At 36.5% G+C, this 22074-nt stretch overlaps 1 protein-coding gene across 1 annotated transcript in view; it reads right to left on the bottom strand.

The window, feature by feature from the left end:
- The window catches only part of LOC107705044 (tetratricopeptide repeat protein 28-like), a 191991-nt gene that overhangs the window by 57300 nt on the left and 112617 nt on the right, over window positions 1-22074 (bottom strand). Inside the window, exon 5 of the mRNA XM_016439736.1 lies at window positions 9210-9717. Within this exon, the coding sequence (XP_016295222.1) occupies window positions 9210-9717 (508 nt within the window). The remainder of the gene's footprint in view (window positions 1-9209; window positions 9718-22074) is intronic.

The raw sequence follows: 22074 nt of genomic DNA, 5'->3' as shown, positions 1-22074 counted from the left end.
GAAACATTTTGAGTCTCCCCCTCCCTTGCCTCACAGTGCTTTGGTCCAAATGCCTGCTTTCGTCTTTTACATCAATCAGTGTTGCCAAGTCGAATTGGGCTACTTTAACACTGTTGCCGTGGGTTGTTTTTCATTTCCGCGGGTTGAAGCATCCTTAACGTGATATTTAGCTCCTGGAATGCGAATTTTACCGGTGGAACACAGCCGAAAAACGTGTATTTTACCCCCCCGGAATGCGATTTTTACCGGGGAACCCCCCTCAAAACGTGATTGGGCTAGTTTTGGGCTAGTTTTGAGTAGCAATTGGGCGGGGGGGTTTTACGAAAACCTGGCAACCCTGCATCACCTAGTCCGGTGAGTGAGAAAAAGTAAATAGTTGTGGAGCTCGGCTGTCAAGGCTATTTTATTCACTTAAACATCGGATGAAGTGACATGTTCAATTTTAGCTGTATTATTTGTGTCCCCTTCAAAAATTTGATGATTATTGCCCCCCCCCCCCTTACTGTAAGACGAAATTTACGCCCCTGCATATGGCCCCATTGTTACAGTTAAATCCCCAGAGCCGACACACAGGAGAGGGTAGGATGAGATTGGGGAACAGGATCTGAGACTGATCGGAGGTCAGTGAAAAGGTTAGAAACTCCTCAGCGTCTGCTCTAAGGGGTGAATAATAATTGCAACGCTGCAGTATTTGGCTAAAAAAGAAGCTAGACTCTAAGCGCCTCTGCCTACATTAGCAGAAGTGGGATTTTGAGGATGTCTTTTCAGCTTTGATGCCCTGCTATGTGGAACGAGTGATGGGCAGCCCTTCAAACAAACATTAAAAATACTTCCCTCCCCAGGCGGTCGTTTTGCCCGAATGCATGTGAAATGTAGTAATTTAATCTTCAAATAGCACAATCTTCAACCCCAAATGACTGAAACGCCATGACTTTTTTATTTTATTTTTACTGAGATGTCCTACTTGAACTCATTACATAGCTGTCGCTTTTTAAGCGTTCCCGCTCTGTAAAGGCTGTGACATTCCGAATTAATTAGCTTTAGCGTGGACTTGCCTTTAAAGCTTGACTTCCTGACGAGATTTTGACAACTAAATGAAACCAATCAAACCAGCAGTCATCAGATATGAGTTAAATTCTTAATATAGTACATTTAATAATAGAACGCATTTACTCTGATTTCATGTCAAAATCATGTCATGATGACAATTTTGAAACATGCATGAAAGATGTTAAGCTCAAAAGGGTTATGTGACTATCAAATATATCAAATATGGGCTATATATCTGTCAAATGAGTAAGTAATGAGCATACAGAGCGCAACGTCTGGGTTAAGGGAGGAACATTTCTATATATTTTTTTTTTTTTTGTGTGTGCTTAATTTGACAAATTCCCAGTAAGATGATATTTTTTTATATATTTATAATAAATATATATAATAAATAACAATATTATATGATATATTAAATATTATATAAATATGAAAATATAACAAGCTATAAATAATGTGACCATAAAACTCATTTTTTTAAACTTTTTTTAAACTTAAGTAAAGTTTTGTTTTTATAACTAGAAATTAACACAAGTCAGCAGTTGTATATTGTAGTATTGTTGCCATCTGCAATGCTTCATGGGAAATGAGATTAATTCTGCTATAGAGTTGTCTTTTATTCAAATTTTCAAACATGTTTTTGCTTCAAAACAAAGTCTGTGATGTTGTGATTCATTTAGCAGAAAAAGGCAGAAAAACACTGGCGACTCGAAACGACCCCTCTTAATGTCTTCACCTCAAACATACACTCTCCTTATTTAACGGAAACCAAAATTGTATGCAAAGTGACTGCAATAAGAAGCGGCTGATGGAAAGCAAAAACATAATAATAATAATAAGTGCAGCTGTATTTCAGCAGGCATGCCTGTTCCACAGCTATTTTCCTTTGTTATGATTCCTGTCTGTCTCTCAAAACCATTCCTGTCTCGTCTCCTCCCATTCAAACGCAAATGCTAACTAGGCCCGATATTCTGCCGTATGATTTATAGCTCAGAGCCAGTCTTGAAAAATCCTAGGGAAAATGGGGACAAACAAATGGCAGACTTTGAAGATTCTTGCGAGTCTAGGGTCATCTTTGTTGTTGGCTTCAGACGAAGAGTAAAACAGTTGAACACTGCGGCTGGCAACAGTTTGCCAGATGCATTAATTTTACATTAAGTCTCTCACAGAAGAAGCTGTGTTTATTCTCTGCTTCCACTTTTAGCTAAGCAAAGTGCGGTTAGTGTTTTTTACCAGCCGCAGATTGTTGATAAACACCTTCTTAATGTCTGAGTAACGGGAGTCTGGCCTTCGGAATTCTTTGGAATTTTCAAACCGTTTTGAAGATCTATTTTGGAATTTCCAAATACTGCATTTCCGCTATATCCCTGGTGGTTTTGGCGCACTTTCGCATACTTGCACTGCCGCAGTGTGCTGGAGACGGCACTAAACGACTGTCTGTGGAAACAGGGCCTCAAATGTGACCGCTGGTAACGACCGTCAAAGCAACACATCAAACGCACTACACTTAACCCGGGGTTAATGCATTTTAACCTCGTGCTAATGATGCTTTTAACGGTTCTTTAAGCAACATTTCACACTTGTAATTTCGAAAAGGGGTGAGCGCCCTGAGTTATAAAACCTCTCGGTGATGCAAATCTAATGGATTGGAGAATGTTACGGTGAGTTGTTTATCATTAACCAAACAGTGCTTGTCTTATCAAATATTTCATATATTTCATATAATATTATTTTATATATTATTTCTTATATTCAAGTTTATTTGTATACCGCTTTTCACGATACAAATCGTTGCAAAGCAACTTTACAGAAAATTAAGTTACTACAATATATTTAGTAGTAGCTTATCAGTGGTGACTGTCAGTTAATGTACATATGGCAGAAATGTACGGAAAAATCAATTAAAGACGTTGAACACTATTAACAGCAATTATTATATGATGCAATCAAACTTATAGCAAAACAAACTTTTATAAATAATTATAAAAATAATAATGATATTTGAAAACAAAAAATAATAAATATACAATTTTCTAAATGATAATATATTTATTTTTGTTCCAGATTTTTCCAGACTGTTAAGCACATTTAAATTCTCATAAATTTATGAATGGACAGTATGAAATATCTAAACCTGATTACCCAGAACTAACTAAGTATGAGCACAACTTGTGTAATTTTCAACCAGTGTGGATTTTCATTAAAAGATAATGATTTACTTTACTTCATGAGAAGCTATTCACTACATTAGAGGAGCATTAGTTCTAAAGCTGCTCCATGGGTCTTTAAATGACTCTGAATATTAATCTAAGGAAAAATAAATTAGATAAACCGGCTAATATTCTGCCTAAAGCTATGGAGCGTAGAAAATGAAAATCAACAATGTGTAATGTTCTAAAACAAGAGTCGTGAGAGAAAATTTCCCACACAACTGTTAACCTACTGAAACACACACACACAGCTAATAGTACTTAAGCCATAAACATTAGTATTGACATTTTACTATTGTACTAAAAAAAAAAAATCTTAATTTTACAGTGAAATAACAACATTACAAGTAGGGTAATATTTCTTATTTTATTTAATATATTTATTTAGTAATTATAATAATCATACTATAATAATTATTAGAATTATTTTATAGTTATATATATATATATATATATATACTTGCAATTAATTTTGGCCAAATTGTGCATCTCTACAAATAAACACTGCAAAACGTATTAGTAAATTATTATTAAAAATTATCATTATTATATTCTTTTTCACAAATATTCTTTTTCTTAATTTTATAGTGAAACAATACAAGTCATATTTTATTCAGTAATAATAATCATAATACTATTTAATTCCATTATAATTATGTTATAGTCATATTGATATATAATCAAAACATTTCCAAATTCCGCAGCTCTTAATAATTGCAATTTTGATCAGAAAATCAATTCGATTTTTTCCCTAATTCTATCCCTACTGCAAACACATTTACTGCTAACAATATTTAAGTCATTAATATTATTGTCATTATAATATTGTTCTGTAAACTGAAATATGATTGTTGTTATAATTAGATTTTTCTTAAATATTTTTCGTAATTTTACAATTAAATAATACAAGTAATATTTCATATTTAGTATATTTTTTGTAATAATAATAATAATCAAAATAATAAAATAATTACTGATTAGATTTTTAAAACTTTTTAAATTTCACCTGTATGTTTTAATTGGAAAACTGATTCGATTTGTTCCCAAATTGTGCAGCTCTACTGCTAACCACACTAAAATATACTAACAATACTGAAACCCTAATAACACACGACCCAGACTGATAACCCTCCTGAATCACACACACACACACACACACACTTCTGAACCCACAAACATACTGCTCCAGCCATCTGCACACTCTCGAATGCTCGTCTTCTCACGCTTCTGACCGCGGTGTGAAGTCTGTGTTTATGGCCTGCAGCTCTCGCTGAGGAGAATAAAGCCTCTGGTTACCGTCCACTCAGCACTATCACAGCAGGGATCAGATTCACGCTGCTCAGGGCTTAAATATCGCAACAACAACCAAACTCAAAACCTGTTTTAATAAAATATGAGTCGAGATGGAGCATTAAAGTGATACTCCTGAGCAGGAAAGAAGGTGTTTTCTGGGCTTTTTCAGTAGCCTTGATTATGTATTTGCCAATTCATTTTCACCAGAATTTTAGAAAATCTAATGACTTCAACATTACAAACTTTTATTAGATGCCAAAAATATTTGCAAACCACAAAAAGGCAAAGGTACAAGATTGCACGCTTCAATTTTGTTAAAAGGAAATGATAATCATGACACACTGTGAATGACCTAATCTAATAAAACAGTATAATGGAAAATTATTGACTTAAAGTCACTGATTATAAGTACATATTTAAATGTAAAATTATTTTAAATATGAAATTTATTACAAAATATTAAAGTGATATAAAATGTTTAAATTAAATATGCAATTAATTATGAAATATTATCAAATGTAATTATGTAAGGCTTCAATTACGCTAAGAAGGCAAATAAGTAAGTAATTATTTAAAAAATAAAAGCAGAATTTTGATGCTTCTATTTGAAAGGTTTATCTGTTACTATTAAAAATCAATTTCTCTATGGAGAAAATGAATGGGATTTTACTTCCAGAACACGACTGCTGCACTCTGGTATTGACTACATGACTTTTAGGTGCATATATTATAGATATCGACACGAGTGGCTAATAAAACATGTTTGCTGAGCCCAATCAGTCTTTGAGTAAACATCTTAAACCTTTAATCAAACACGGCTGCTTTACCTTTAAATATCGGCTGACTCCTCAGATTCCACCTTTGACAGCGAGATCAATTTGTGCACTTCCAGGTCTCTCACCGCGTGAGATTGCTAATTTTATAAGCGCTACTTTTCTCTCAGCCCTTCCAGCTATTAATAATTCGGATCGATCAGATGGAGTCATGGCCGGTGATTGAAGGAGTGCTGGGATGTTGGCGGTCCTGCGTTTTCTAAAGCTTAGCATGAGTCTGCAGAGGACGCATTACTCACCGCGAGCGCATCTCATCTGTGCATCCTCTCCTACATCATTAGCTCTCAACAATAACCCTGTTCACAGAGTAACAACCTCAGAGACGCTGGGAGTAATCTAGTAATATTTATATCCCTCACCTGATCGTGCACACTTTCAATACAAATTTATCATGGCTGTACGCAAAAGGGGAAAGAAATTGATTTCATTTTTTTCCACGAGAGCTTCACAGGACATAAATATCACCCTACGGACTTCCTCGTGCTACTATGCAAATTCATCAACACTTCGAGTTTGCACAAATAGAACAGGTGGCAATTTAAAGACTGCAATGGTGAGGGTTTAACTAGTACTACAGTGCATACTTATGGTTAGAGATCCGAACAAAGCACTAACCATAATTATTAAACTGAATGACAGTACTGCAACTTAAACTTTATTTATTTCAGGTAGCTTGCCAAGGCAGCATGTATATTTTTTATAATTATATTTTTTAAGAACAATTTATAATTGTATTTATTTTATTTATAATATTGAGTGGTTTTAAGTTTAGGTTTTTCACCTAATAATATGACAGTGAATGACAGCGTTGTTGTTGTAAAAGAATCCAAATAAAATCAAATAAAAGGTAAAAATAATAATATTAGGTGAAAAACCTAAACTTAAAAACACTCAGCATTATAAATAAAATTATACATTGTTCTTTAAAAAATTATAATTATAAAAAATAATTATAATGCTGCCTTGGCAAGCTACCTGAAATAAATAAAGTTTAAGTTGAAGCAGTAAAATTATCAAACCTAAAATAAAAATAAATTAAAACTACATAGAAATACTGTATCTTTAAAAATAATAATAAAACTAAAATTAAAATAAAGCTTAAGTTAAAGTACTAAAATTACCAAACTTGAAATTTTAAAATTGAAAATTATAAATTGTTTATAAAAAATATAATTATAAACAAATACAAATGTTGCCTTGACAAATAACTGAAATAAGTAAGTTGAAGTAGTAAACTTATCAAACCTGAAATAAAAATAAATTAAAAATATAAATATTTAAAAAATAATAAAAATGAACATGAAAAAATACCGTAAAAAAAAAAAAAAAAAATTAAGCTATTTAGAAGTATTTAAAACTGATAAAATAACAAAAGCACATAAAATTACTAAAGCTAAAATAAAAAAATTAAAATAGAAAAATAAAAGCTAATTCAAAATATTAATAAATATTACAATAATAAAATAATACTAAAAGAACATTGCTGACTGATGATAAAATGGGTAAAATAATGAAATAATGTTAATATTAGATTCATTCGATTTTTAGCATTTTTAATTGATTATTGACTGACCCATGTTTCAAGATCAATGCATATTGCACCAGAAGGATTTGTAATCGATGCATTGAGTAAATTAGTGAATCCTTAACCCCTAGTTATGATGCAATTGATGGTAATAATTGTCAAAAACATAATAGTACTTTGGTAGTCAATACTAAAAAATATATATATATATGCAAGGTAAATTCAACTATTATAAAATGGGCTATAATCCATGAATATTGTGGAGAGTCATGCACTCACATTTTCCTCAAAAAATGTAGAAATCTAGTACAAAACACCTGATTTCACTCCTGAAGTGTGCACTATCTAGTGCACTCCACTGTAATTCTGATATTAACAGTCCTGTGGCAACATTTTTCTTTTGGGAGTTCATCTATTTATTTGGGATCAGATTGATGGAGCCGCTGTCGGAGGGAGGGAACGTGAGATTGGAGCAATAAAAGTCAGAGTGAGAGATTCGACGGGCTTTAAAACACTTGGTTTCGACGGCTCCAATTTATCCAGCGTACGTCTCACACACCGATGCTTTAGTGCCGCCGCAGAGCCTGCTGCAGGAGGAAGGGGACTGAGTCATCGAGCCGCTGAACTGGAAATAAAACCATAAATATTCATTCACGCTGTTGTTTTTAATAACTAGACAAATGCAATGCGCAAAAGCAATCACGACTGTATATTTCAAGCTAATAACATTATGTATTGGCCTTCATTTATTTTCTTGGGGAGGCTTTGAATTTTAATTTCTGCCAGCTTTGTGTTTAATTAAAGGAATAGTTCACCTAGAAATGTGAAAAATTTCATTATTTATTCAGCAAAACTATTTAAATTTGTTCAGTGGCGCTCTATGGAATATATTTTTAGTATCGAGCAAAAAACGCATGTATACGACATTACATGATTTGACTAAGTTGGATGTTACGTAAAAAGGGCGACAGCGCACCGCATTACAAGAACATTCATGTTTTCATAACCGCTGGCCAAAATCAAAAACGAAACTGAAATGAAATCATCTTTGAGAGGAAGGGGGCCTCCTGGTGTTTCGGGGGCCCAACTCAACATGCATACTTTGCGTAAAGGGAGGATCGGCTCTGCCAACAGTAGCTAAAAAACATACAAGCCTGACCTGGGGTGCGTTTCCCAAAAGCAACTATGGTCGCAAGTTCCGTCGTTACCAATAAAAGGTTAGAAGACCAGCAAACCAGGTCATCATTGATCGTAATAGGATGCATCGTGTTTGAATGTTTCAAACTGAAATTTACAGCAAATGATCAGTTCAAAATTTGTTCATCCAATAACTTTCATTAGACTTGTTTGTTGTTCATTAGATACAGCACACAAGCTGTACTAACTACTTTTATAGTCCTTTTTGGAGTTCAACAATATGAAGTTGGTTTGCTGATGATCTTAGCTGGATTAAACTAGTCTCTTAGCTTGGGCATCTGGTTTATTTGGTCCAAAAGTGGCTGAAAAGTGCCCAAATTAACTAAAAGACCAACTTTTTTGGAGCTCTACAGTGTAAATTACTGTCCATTTTCAATATTTGGCAAAAGAGCAGCTGGAACATTCAACTAAACCAATGCTATTATTGTTATTTCCTGCAAAAATGGCCATCTTAAACCAGTTTAAGCTGGTTGGCTGATGATATTAGCTGGTTTAGGTTGGTCTCTCAGCTTGGGCAGCTGGTTTAGTTCATCCAATAGTAGCTAAAAGCCAGCTAACAGACCAGTCTGACCAGGCTAGAAGATCATCATTGATCGTGATGATATTTGAACGCTTAAAATTTAAATCTGCAGTGAATAATCAGTTAAATATTGATTTGTTCCTTCAACAAGGCTTTCATTTGCACACACGTTGTACTAACAGGTTTGCTGATGATCTTTGCTGGTTTAAGCTAGTCTCTCAGCTTGGGCAGCTGGTTTAGTTGGTTCAAAAGTGGCTGAAAAGTGCCCAAAACCAGCTAAAAGACTGACTTTTTTTGGAGCTCAACAGTGTAAATTACTGTCCATTTTCAATATATGGCAAAAGAACAGCTTGAACCAATGTTGTTATTGTTATTTTCAGCTAAAAAGGCCATCTTAAACTTTTGGTTTTCTGATGATCTTAACTGGTTTGGGCTGGTCTCTCAGCTCGGGCAGCTGGTTTAGTTGGTCCAGTGGTAGCTAAAAACCAGACCAGGCTAGAAGACCAGCAAACCAGCAAACCAGCTTGGTCTGGTTTTCTTCCAGCAGAAATCGTTTGTGAAGAATCTAACCCAACCCTCACCCAGGTTCGATGAAGCCCTGCCCTCGGCGGCGCGATCCTTCAGGCCTTCTGCGATGCTGAGCTGTTGTTCGTGATACTGCTTCGCTCTCTCCAGATCCTGCATGCATCGGGCGGCGTGTCCCAGCCCCGCGTACGCCCTCATTTCGATGCTCTTCTCCTCGAGCTCCTGTGCGAGCTCCAGCACGTGCGTGTGGTAGGACATGGCCTTGTCGAAGTTGCGGCGGTAGTGGTAAGCGCTTCCCAGGTTGCTGTAGGCACGCGCCTCCTCGCGCTTGTTGCCGAGGCTCTTGGCGATGCTCAGGTGCTGTTCATGGCACTGCACGGCGTTATCGAAGTCACCCATGGCGATGTAGACGGCTCCCATGTTACCCAGCTCCCGAGCCTCGGAGAGCTGATCCTTGGACTGTTTGGCCAGCAGGACGCACTGCTTGTGGCTGGCCAGGGCGTTGGGATAGTCGCCGATGGCCGTGTACACGTGACCCAAGCTGCTGAGGGCTGAAGACGCCGCCTGTGGAGAAGAATGAGAGAAGATGCATAAACCACTGAATATAAGGCACTATAAAAAAGAAAATGGCAATGCTAAAATCTGATTGGATGAGCCATGTTTGCTGTTGTGCACCAAAAACAATTCCTCAAAACACTTCGTGACAGGTTTGAAGAAAATGATTTCAAAATCAACTGATTGTAATGGGATGCACTATGTTTGAATTTTTAAATTAGAATTTTGCTGCATATAACAACTTTAACAATCAGGTAAACCAGAGTTGTTATTGTTAACTAAAACTATTAAAAATTGTTTTTGGAAATTGAAAATAAAGCCAAAATAAATATGGAAATATGTGGAGAAAAAAAACTTAACGAAAATCAGAAATGTTGCTTGGCAAAACAAAACTGAAATAAAATAAGTTGCAGTACTAAAAAAATTACTAAAACTAAAAAAAATAAATATAAATAAAGCTATAAATGAAAAAAAAAACTAAAACTAATACAAAAAGACAAAAGCACATAAAAATACTGAAACTTGAATAAAAAACTGGAAATATAAAAAATAATTACAACTATAAAGAAATATTAAACAAAAAATAAAACTAATAAACAAAAGACAAAAGCACACAACAAGAAACTGAAAGAAAAATAAATTAGCTATATAGAAATATTTAAATGCATAAAAATGACAGAAGCACGTACAATTACTAAATTAAAATGTAAAAACTGAAAATATAAAAATTAAATCTATATAGAAATATTAATAAATGAATAAAAATTGTTTAAACAAACACAAAATTAGTAAACCTTCAAAAAAAGAAAACTGAAAATATAAAAATGAAAGCAAATTAAAAAAATTAATAAAAATATAACAGCACAGAAATAATACTCAAATAACACCGAACTAAACATCTCCTTTTTGTGATGTGTGCATAAAATAAGGTTATTTGGGTTATGAGGGAGAGAAAATGATTTCAAATCAGTTTAATTTTTCCTTTAACTCTGGTATAATTACTAATACACATGACCTCTTGTGGCTTGCTGCTTTATTTTCTATTAAACAGCAATTAGATAAGCAAACACAGCTCTTATCCTCAAAACATTTGGCAAAGTTGTGTGATGTTACTGCATCCCATTACGCAGCCATTGAGAATAGCATGCGGTGCAGAAAGCGCTCTGCCATGTAATGTGTTGTCTGCTGAGAACAAAACCCATGAAGCCTCTCAAGTCGAAATCTTAGCAGAGACGCTGATCTCTCGCAAAATCCGTAAAAAATATGCTGAGGCCTTGTCGAAATCTCCTTGCGGCAGGTACATGTTCAGCTGAGAGTTGAGAGACAAAGGCTGTCTCCCAGAATTACATGCTCAATGGGAAGCCCATTAGCCACAAACAACTTTCTTCAGTGGAATCAAAGTCGTCTAAAAGCAGCGCACTCATCTTGGTGACATACACAAGTCATGCAAGTATTCACACCCCCCCGTTCACACCAAGGACGATGATGTTAGTCTAGTCTAGCACAAGTTATGCAAAAACTCCCGTTAGAATTAATGAAGCTGCAAACAAATCTCTTAGGGTGCTTTCACATTCGGTTCGATTGCCTGGTCCGAACCCGAGTTCGATTGCTCCCCCCTCCCACTGCCCCCGCTGGCCTGCGTTCATATTATTTTATTTGGGTCCGAACCACGGTTCGTTTGCGTCATTAAGCCAGCAGCTGTTTACCCTGCTGCTTAGTAACGACAGCGCAGGAGAAGGCGGCAAAATATACACTTTTATATATTTGTTTTTGAACTGTTGGTTTTGTTTCCAAAGCTTCAGCACATAACAGCACTTACGTCTGTCTAACGAATGTACTGCAAATGCTCTAAAGAACGCGGAAGGCGAACAGAAATGAGACATACAGCGCTCTGCTTGCAGCACGTCAATCATGCTCAGCAGGAAAGTGAGTAAAACACACACACACACAAACACACATTTTTATCAAATAATATGTCATTAATAGCGGTTCACTTCCACAATTTGGTACAATTGCATTCACATCAGCAGCAAACCGCACCGGAGTTCACATGAACCATACCCCAGACCACCCTTTTTAAGCTGACTTAGGTACGGTTCGCAGGCGCGTACCAAGCGGCAACCTTCCGGTCAAACCAACACGGAAGTGACTAAAACTGCAATTCATCGACTGGCCGCTAGAGGCTGGCTCCAAAAGGTAGTCCAGTCCCATAGACTCCCCATGTTAAAATGCCCAACTTTACAGCAGAAAAAAACATGTTTACAGCCTGGTGCAAAAAGTGGTTTTGGTCTATATAGCTAATTTTGCCCTTCATGACAACTGTGAGGGGGGTGAATTTTTTTATAACTCATCCGTTTAAATTACATTAAGCCTTAAAGTTCTGCATAATTAAGGGCGACCACTTGAGTGACAGGTGGATTGCAACTTCTGTCACCACCGTCGAGCTAGGTGGGTGTGGTTTCAGCAACCAGCTCCACCCACATCCCGCCTCTTTGCCCATTTTCGATTACACAGGAGTGACGAGCGGTGACGCGCTGCCAAGATGGCGATGGCCGGCTCCGCCCACTTTGAGCTTCAAAAACGCTCTTCAGAAACCTACGGGTGATGTCACAGACACTACGTCCATGTTTTTATACAGTCTATGGTGCACACCCACAGTGTTCATATCATCCAAACAAACCGAACTCTGACGTCAGTCGAACCCGGGTGTGCACCAAAAGTGCTAGTGTGAAAGCACCCTTATTTATATTGTTTCTGCATTTTGTTGTTTATGATGAGAGAATTCGCAAGTGCATGCAATCAACAGAACGCGAGCGTTTCAGTGCTGACTAATCTGATTGGCCACTGCATTCATGAGCTACACAGAAAAGCGTCTAATTGGCAGTAAAGCTCAACACTGCAAAAAACAACATGCAAAAAGCAACTTAAACGCAGATCTAAATGTAATTCCGCAAATTGACACTTTTCATTAATTTCCACATTTCATTTTAATCGTGGCAGCTGTAACAGATTTAATCTAATAATGCAAGAGCAATTTTTGCCCCTTTATCTTGAATTTGTGAGGCCTTTTTGTTCATTTTGGTGGCATTTTTACCACAAGCCCCCATTAATTTCCGACCCTGATGTGCAATGATGAATCGATCTAAGCAAGACCAGGAACATGTACCAGGAACTCTAACCTTGCTGAAACTACAGGGATGTAGAGGGAGTGCTTATCTTTCACACCTGCTGTATGTCAGTGAGGAAGCCTTGCACAGAACGCTTTCACCTGCTGAGATTAAGTCACAATCACACACACACACACACACACACAAACGGCCCTTTCTCAATCTGCTCAGACACTAGCTCTCTTCTATTTTATTTGAATTTTTTTTTTGTATGCATGTCTTTACTGACACTTTTGATCAATTTAATGCATCCTTGCTGAATAAAAGTATTAATTCATTTTAAAATCTTCCTGATTCAAACTTTGGAATGGTGGTTTAAAGCTACATCTCTCGTTTGACTCATTATTTGATTGGACTGCCAAAAAAGACAAAAAACGCAGAATAAACTTTTAAACGAAGTTGTGAGAAAGATTTAGATTTACGGTTACATACTACTGAGATCATTATTACTGCATACTCATTAAAAAAAATTATACAGTACATACTGCACAGTATCCAATAGTAAGCTAGTATTTATTTCTGAATATTGTCACCCTGGAGGAGAAATCTTGATTATAAGTATAAATCATTTAAAATGTTTATATACAATATACGTAAAAATAAATAAACATTTTTTCCAATTTCAAAAAGTATAGACAAAACAATTCACTCTAATTAAAAACGGACCACTATTTGCATGTTCTGTGCAGTTTCAAGATTATTAGATTACCGTTCCATTAGCCAAGCACCATAATAACATCAAACTCTGTCCATTTCAGTTAGCATGCGGCCTATATAGACAGCAGACAGCAGTGCAGCTCACTAGATTCTGGAACAGAACTTACATTACACAAGCGCTTGACAAACAACAAAAGACAGCGGGTCCAACTTCGGCCTTGACGCTACATCAATCAAACTATAAACATTGATTAAAACACAACCACATGTTCGCCGCAGATATGGGCTCTATTTAGGGAGTAACGGCGATGGCCGCTCTCTCGATGAGGTGCTGGGACGGATGCCCTGATAGAACAGAAGGTAAAACGCTTGATTTCGGGGGAAAACGGACAAGAGACGAACCTGGAGGGGCTCGTCCAGCCCAAGGCCTTTGGTTTCCCAGCGCCGCCTGGAACCAATTACCTCCAGCCATAAAAACTTCCAGCAGTTTGCCTGAGTTTAAAGGCTCTGGGACATGTTACACAGTGAGGCAATTACCCTTCATCAGAAGAGAGGGCTTCTTATGATCACAGATACACTATCGGGCCCGGCGTGGGCACGTGTGTCCTGTTTGAAGCCATGGAGCTTCATTTTGGGTCAGTCCTGGATCTAAAGATGACGGGATTGTGGAGGAAACTCCTTTTTCAGGAATCAGTTAAACATAGTGATTCATATTAAAATTGAAGTTTTGCATCTCATAGTCAGTGTCAACAGCTCTGAGATCATCTGTATATGCTAGTGTGCTTCTAAAAGTTGATAATAAAAATCTACTTTTAGCAATGATGCACACTTCAAATTTCAAATCCTTTGCCTTACAGGAAAACAGACCAAACATTTGAGCCAAAATAAATTTTCAGGATATTTTCAATGCTTTCCTCTATGTTACAAGATGCAAAGTGAGGCTGCACCGTGCTGTAATGTAAAATAAAGAACACTGGCTATATAATATAAGTAAATATATCATCACAAGAACAGAGAACTGGGTTGTCTTGGGGACCAGAATAACCGGAAAAATCTACAATGACCTGGAAAACTGGGAATCTTCACAGAAATGGGATTGGTTCTCTAAAAAAGGTTGCAATTTAAAATAAAAAAGGCATTTACAGCTAAATGCCATTGAAAAACCTTATTAAATGTTCTAATTTCTTAGAAAACCCATCCCTGTTCTTGCATTTTAAACAACCCAGGAACCAAAACACTGATTTAAAGAACCACAACTACTTTTTTTATCTCCAAAACAAAAATGGTTCTTGACATGAACCTTCTTCCACAAAGCATTAAAGGGCTTTTATAAAATCTGTATTTCCTTAGAAACCTGTTGTTCGAGTGTTTTAAAGAACCCAGGAACCAAAACACTTATCTAAAGAACCTATTAGGCAATCTCAACTACATTTTATTTACGAAAACCCATTTAACAACCAATCATCTTTCTTGATATGAACCTGCAGCAAGAAACCATTAAAGAACTTTTATTAAGTCTCTAGTTACTTAGAAAACCTTCTTTGTTCTAGTGTTTTAAAGAGCCCAGGAACCAAACACTGATCTGAGGTAACTACCACAACTACATTTTAACTTCTAAAACAAACATACAGCAATCAAACATGATTCTTTATATGAACCTGAAGGTGAATGTTATTAAATCACTAGTTCTTTAGAAAACCTGCTATGCTTGAGTGCTTTAAAGAACCCAGGAACCAAAACACTGTTCTGAAGAAACTACAAGATATCCACAGATATTCCTATATCTCCAAAATCCATAGAACATGAAACATGGTTCTTGACATGGACCTGCTGCAAAGAACCATTAAAAAACCTTTATAAAATCTCTAGTTCCTTTGAAAGGCACAAAACTACTTTTTAAAGCCCTATAACCCCATAGAGACCAAAAATGTTTTTTGACTTGAACCTGCTGCCAGAAACCATTGAAGAACCTTTATTAAAACATTAGTTCCTAAGAAAAACATCTACTGTATGTTTGAATTTTTTAAAGAACCAAAACACAAAATCTGAAGGACCTCAACTACTTTTTCAATCTCGAATTTCACACAAATGGTCCTTGACATAAACCTGCAACAAGGAACCACTGGAGAACCTTCATTAAATCTCTAGTTCCTCTGAAACACATCTATGTTTGAATGTTTTAAAGAACCAAAACACAAAATCTTAAGGACCTCAACTACTTTTTTTAATCTCTAAAAAACATAGCAACCAAAAATAGTTCTTGATAAGAATCTGCTGCAAGGAAAAACCTTAAGAGTGTTGCTGAACAAAACATCAAATACATATTGTGAATCAGTGACAGCTTCAGATGACACAACCAACTCTCAAACACACATACCATCACACCTGATGTTCACTCCTCAGCGGACACTAATCACCTGACCACTTGTTTCTTTTCTCCCTGATTTCATTCATTATTGTACAATTATGCCTTGTACCGCTATTGTTGTGTGTCCTACAAATCAGCCATTCATCTCCGGCTTTGCCCACAGTTTCAGATCCGTAGAACGGTTTCCTTGGAAACCCCACTGGATTTCTGTTAGAGGGCTGTTCACTGGGAGAGCCAATTTTCGATAAAGAGGGATTTTACACCCCCCTCTCGCTGATTTTCCCAAGTCAGCGGCTTGCTTGTGTGTGTGTGTGTGTGCGCTGGCGCAGCACGGATTCGCATCTCGACACGGAGAATGACAGGAGAGAAACGAGCAGGCTTTTATTCTTTAACCTGCTCTCTCTCTCGCGCACTCCTGCCACGACGGTCTCAAAGGTGGACGTAAACCTTTGTTCTTTGTTCAGAAAGGGTCCAGAAGTGAGGTCATGAGAAAGTCGCGGACATCTTAACTTCAATAAAAGCCGTCTGCGGGGATGTCTTTGAACTGACGCTACAGACGATGACCTCAAATCTACAGAGTGAGAGTTTAATGACTCTTCAGGAGCAGTGGACTGACATCACTGCATCAGGAGATGCTTCCTTCAAAAAGAACCACATTAGGACATAAATAACAAAAGTACGAGAGGGAAAACCCCCAAAACAAGTGACAAGTGGACTACACAAGACAGAAAAATCACAAGTGAAATCACAAATCTATTAAAACTCTGAAACATTTCTCCAAGAAAGCAATGAGATTGAGTGGAGACCAATGGAAACTTCTTCTTAAAGGAATGGCTCATTAAAATATTCAAATTCTTTTCATAACTGAATGAATTTAACCTCTGCATTCTCAAAAACTACTCTTTATTATCTCAATTGTTTCTTCTACACAGCAATGAGATCAAATCCAGATGCTAATGGAGATTTCAGATGTTTCTCCTCGAAAAAAGACTCCACGTCTCTTCTAGAGCTTCTCAAAAACGTCTCAAATTCAGAACGGAATGAATATAACCTCTGCCTACTCAAAAACTACAAAGAGACCTCCTTAATGTCTCAATCGTTTCTTCTACACAGCAATGACATCAACTGGAGGTGCTTCAGATGTTTCTCCTGAGAAAAAGACTCAACAATTTCTAGAGTTTCTCAGAAATGTCTCAAATTCTGTTAGAATTTGGTCATAATTTAATGAATTTAACCTCAGAAGATCAAATTGAGGTGCCAATGGAGATTTCAGATGATTCTCCTCAGAAAATGACTCCAGAAATATTTTCTGTTTCTCCAAAAAAAAACTCAAATTCTGTCAGAATTCTGCCATAATTGAATGCATTTAACCTCTGCATACTCAAAACCTACTCTTTAATATCGCAACTGTTTCTTCTACACAGCAATGAGATTAAATGGAGGTGCTAATGGAGATTTCAGATGTTTCTTCTGTCTTTTCTAGAGCTTCACAAAAATGTCTCAAATTCTGTCTGGAATTCAGGATTCTGTCATATTTAATAAATTTCATAATAATTTCAGATGTTTCTCCTTGGAAATCTCATGTCTCTTCTAGAGCTTCTCAATAATGTCTCAAACTGTACTCAGATTTGCCAAGAATCAGTCTGCGATCAATTATCTTAATATGAACTCAAATAAAATGATCAAACGATCTGATCTACTATCCACCATAATTTTATAGCTCCTTACTGCTACTGTATGTCTACTCATTTGCATTTTAATAACTTTAATGTTTAGGAGAAACATCTGATACTAAACTGAGAACCGCACTAAAGTCTCCCACGCTATGAACGAGCAACCTTTGAGCAGTAAAACTGTCCTCTGGGGCGGTTTAAAGACACTCACACTTCAGTGATCCTCATGAGAAGAGGCGACGCAGAAGAAATCGATGCTCAGCAGCCCATCTCTGAGTTGATGGGTTCAAGTTGAGTGTCTGAGAAATGGTATGGCCATCATTTGTGCACTACTGGCTCCATATAGCGAATACTGGATGTCATTCGCCAACCGTATATGCATGAACATATATGAGAGTATAAAATCTGTGTGCAAATGCAGATATCACACTGTGTTTAACTTAAACACAGACACAAAAAAAAAATAAAATAAAATAAATTAAATAAAAAATGATGAGCCTACGAATTATGGAATATATTAAGCGAAAGTGTTTTATGCAAAAATGCGAGTACGCAATTGAAACTGAGAAACTGAATAACAATAGTGACAAAAAACTATATTTATAAAATGATATTAGAATGAGTGAGAAGATTTTGCGTGAGAAGCTTCTGCACGCATAAGCACATGACGATTAGTGAACGAGACTCATTGTCTTCAACAACTCTGAATGTGAGATCTCAGAAAACTGACTCATTGTTTCTCGTCTCTTTCATGTAGACTTGACTCATCTTTGTTTCTCTCAATTTGTACAGCTGGACCTTCTCCTCAGGGTTTTTCCCTCCACTCTCATTCACAAGCACACATGGAGGTGCTCCTCTGGTCAACAGGACTGTTGAATAAATATACTCGGCTCCCCGGTGGAGCGCTGCTATCCGCAAACCACTGGCAGCCTGTGTGTTTTTCTTGGGAGAGCATGAATCATCATCTACATGTTACACACACACACACAGCACTGGCAAAGTCATCCACGCAGGAACGACTCTCTGCATGAGAGAGGATGAGGTATAATGGGTATAACGGCAGTAGTCTTCTATCTCAACACTGTTAATCACGGTGTGTGTTCACTGCTGTGTGTGTGCACTTTGGATGGGATAAATGCAGAGCACTAATTCCAAGTATGGGTCACCATACTTGGCCACATGTCACATGTCACGTCACTTAATACTGCAATGTATGTACTCTATGTATGTATATGTGTGTTTGTGTGTGTATATGTGTGTGTATTTACATATATATATGCATAAATTATGTGTGTGTATGCTTATTATTTTATATTATTTTGACACAAATATATAGCATTTTCAAAATGTTCCCATTAATTCTAATACAATAATCACAAGTAATAAAAAAAATAATAATTATAAAAAGAATGTATTACAATTATAAAAATAAATTCTTAAATATTCTATAATCAAAAATAGAATATATAAAATACACAAATGTTTATTTGGTTGTATTATATATATTTTATGTTTCATTATGTGCGTGTGTTTTTTTTAAATAATTACAAAAAAATGACCAAAGCAAACATTTGTATATTTTATACATTTTATTATTTGATCCAACCTATATAATAATTATGTTTATGTTTAATACTTACGATTTTATGTTTTTTTTTTGAAAGGTAGACAATATTACATATTTACCTACATATAAATAAAATAAATATTAAATAAAAATTATCTCTCTCTCTCACTCTATAAATATATAATATATATAAAAAAATAAACATTTGTATATTTTATATATTTTATTATGTATTTTAATAAAAAATAAGAGAAAAAAAATATATAATAATATGATAATCTAATATATACATTAGTGCTGTTAAATGATTAATCGCGATTATTCGCATATAAAATAAAAGTTTTTGTTTATATATTTGTGTGTACTGTGTATATTTATTATGTATATAGAAATAGACACACATACATATATACATGTATTTACATGTATATATTTATATTCCTATAATTTATATTTTATGTAAATATATTTAATATATAAACATAACATATTTTTCTTAAACATATCTATGCGTGTGCGTATTTATATATACATGATAAATATACACAGTACACACTCATATATTATGTAAACAAAAACTTTTATTTTGGAAGCGATTAATCGCGATTAATCGATTGACAGCACTAAGAATAATAAATTATAAACATTTGCTATATATAGTATAGAGATCAGACGGGAGCTCATTGTCTTTTGAACATTTAACATAACATAACAGCACCACGTATGTATGATAATCATTCACTTTCACTTTATATGTCAAAGTAAAACGACACCACAGCTAACTGCTTGTCCACAGCTATGACAAAAGTGCAACTTTTAAGCATGTATTCAATTTTGACACCAACCACTTCCAATAACTGGACTGCTCATTGGCTGGATGATTCATTCGGAGGTTAATGCTATTGATTGGAAGCCTATCAGGAGCGTCTGGGGAAATCCATCGCATGAGGAAGACAGAGGAAGAGAGGAGGAAGAATGTCCAAATTAAACCGACAAATGAAGACATGAAAACAGGAGGAATGACTGGACAGACTAGCAAGCTTGGTGTCTAATTAATGACTCACTTTACCAGATTAATTAAATCACACCATCTATTCATCATATTATGGGGAATTATTAAGCGTTCGGGCTGGAGAAAGCTTTTCCACAAGCTCCAAATTAGAGGCGGTCCAATATAGACTTCAGCCGGATCAATAGAACATCTCCAAGCGTAATCCATACAGGGAAAGCTACACAAAGCGCATCTTTTGGGAAGAGGAGAGGAGAGATGAGCTCATTAATAAGCAGCGTGTGAGAGACAGACACAGATCAAAGCTCTTCCTCACAGATGCTGCAGCAGAACAACAAAGACCTGCACTAAACAATCATTTATGAAGACGTGAGCGCATGGACACCATCCACCATGACTTGCCTGTTCATGGATTGCATGACATAATTACATTACATAATAAACAGCCAATATGCTAATATGCATGCTAATAAGCAACTGAGAACTGGTCCTTAAAATGAAGTGTTACCAATATTAAATTTGCAACTTGAATTGAAACACAACTTATGAAGGCCCAAGCCATATCTATCACACTCCTAGCAACTAGTCAGAGCACCCTAGCAACCCCATAGCAATGCTATATTATAATTAGGACATCTTGTTTCCTCATGATAGGTCTATATAATGTAACTAATGCTGGGCTCGCAAGAGCTGTGTTAGAGACACTTCAGCAGAAATGCATGTTGTCATGCTGGAAGCGTGCGACAGAAACGCAGTGGTAACACACAAACACCACAGTCGAATCATACGCTCGCCGCCGCGCTGAGGGAGAGTGACTCTCAGATCTGAATTTACCTCCAGGAAATCAACCTGACAATGATGTAAATAAAACATCTTGAGCGCTATCAGCGCAGGGCAGAGAGAGAGAGACGGAGACGACGAGATGACAAACAAGAAAGCCAAGGTGAAGGAGGAGTGTGACAGGGAGAGAGGGATGCGATAACGGATAAAAACGAACGAAAAGCCAGAATCGGCGGAGATGAGAGAAACTGATGAGCGTTTCCCGCAGCCCTGGAGGCGGCAGGTTTCAGATGAAGAGATGAATTATTTAAACGGCTTTATTAGCATCTTCTTTAGTCGTTTCTCTCCCATGCTGCGCGCGATTCCTGAGGGAGAACACGCACCGGAAAACATGCGCAATCTACTGCCACTCACTCGTCAGATTTCCAACAGGCCTGTTCGCCCACACCACGATTTCAACATCAACAAAAGAGAGCGTCTTTATTGTCAATAACTCGCCTCAAAGCCCTCGCGCATTCTTCGCGCTCCTGATGTTAACAAACCAGACGCCTGCTAATTACGCCGGCACATTAACGAGGAAGCTCGTGGAGCGAGAGAGGAGATTAACTTGTGAAAGGAATCGTGAAAAGGCCCGTTCCGGTGTAATTTACACCTCTGGGGCAGGTTTTGTTGAGTACGTCTTCATTTTGAGTTGTTGTTGGGGTTTCTCTGGTGGGTTCTCACGCTCGTCTGTGACAGTCGGGCTTCAGTCAGGCCTGACAGCGGATCGATAAGCATGTATAACGCCCCGGGCTGTGTCAGCCGCTCTGCTCTCTAATGCACTACACCGCCGCAGACGGACAGATTCCCAGCACTGACCTGCTGCATACAAAACACACACATTACCGCGGCTTCAACTGCGGATGCTGAGCAAAGCATTAGACGTGAGTGAGGGAATTCAGCCAAGAAATGCACAGGTCATATTTCAGCCCAGAATCAAAAAGGGAAAGAAATAATAATAATAGGCGTTCTTTAATTGTAATGAAAATAAATCATTGCAATAAATAAATAAAATGTATTTTATAATAATAAAATAAATAATAGAATAGTAATAATAGAATGAAAGAAATCTCTTTGTGATATATATAATATATATATTCCCCTTT

This window comes from Sinocyclocheilus anshuiensis, unplaced genomic scaffold (assembly GCF_001515605.1).
Source record: "Sinocyclocheilus anshuiensis isolate Anshui unplaced genomic scaffold, SAMN03320099.WGS_v1.1 scaffold269, whole genome shotgun sequence".
Lineage (NCBI taxonomy): Eukaryota > Metazoa > Chordata > Actinopteri > Cypriniformes > Cyprinidae > Sinocyclocheilus > Sinocyclocheilus anshuiensis.
Note: the sequence above shows the minus strand (reverse complement) of the source record. Positions and strands in the feature narration are given on the sequence as shown.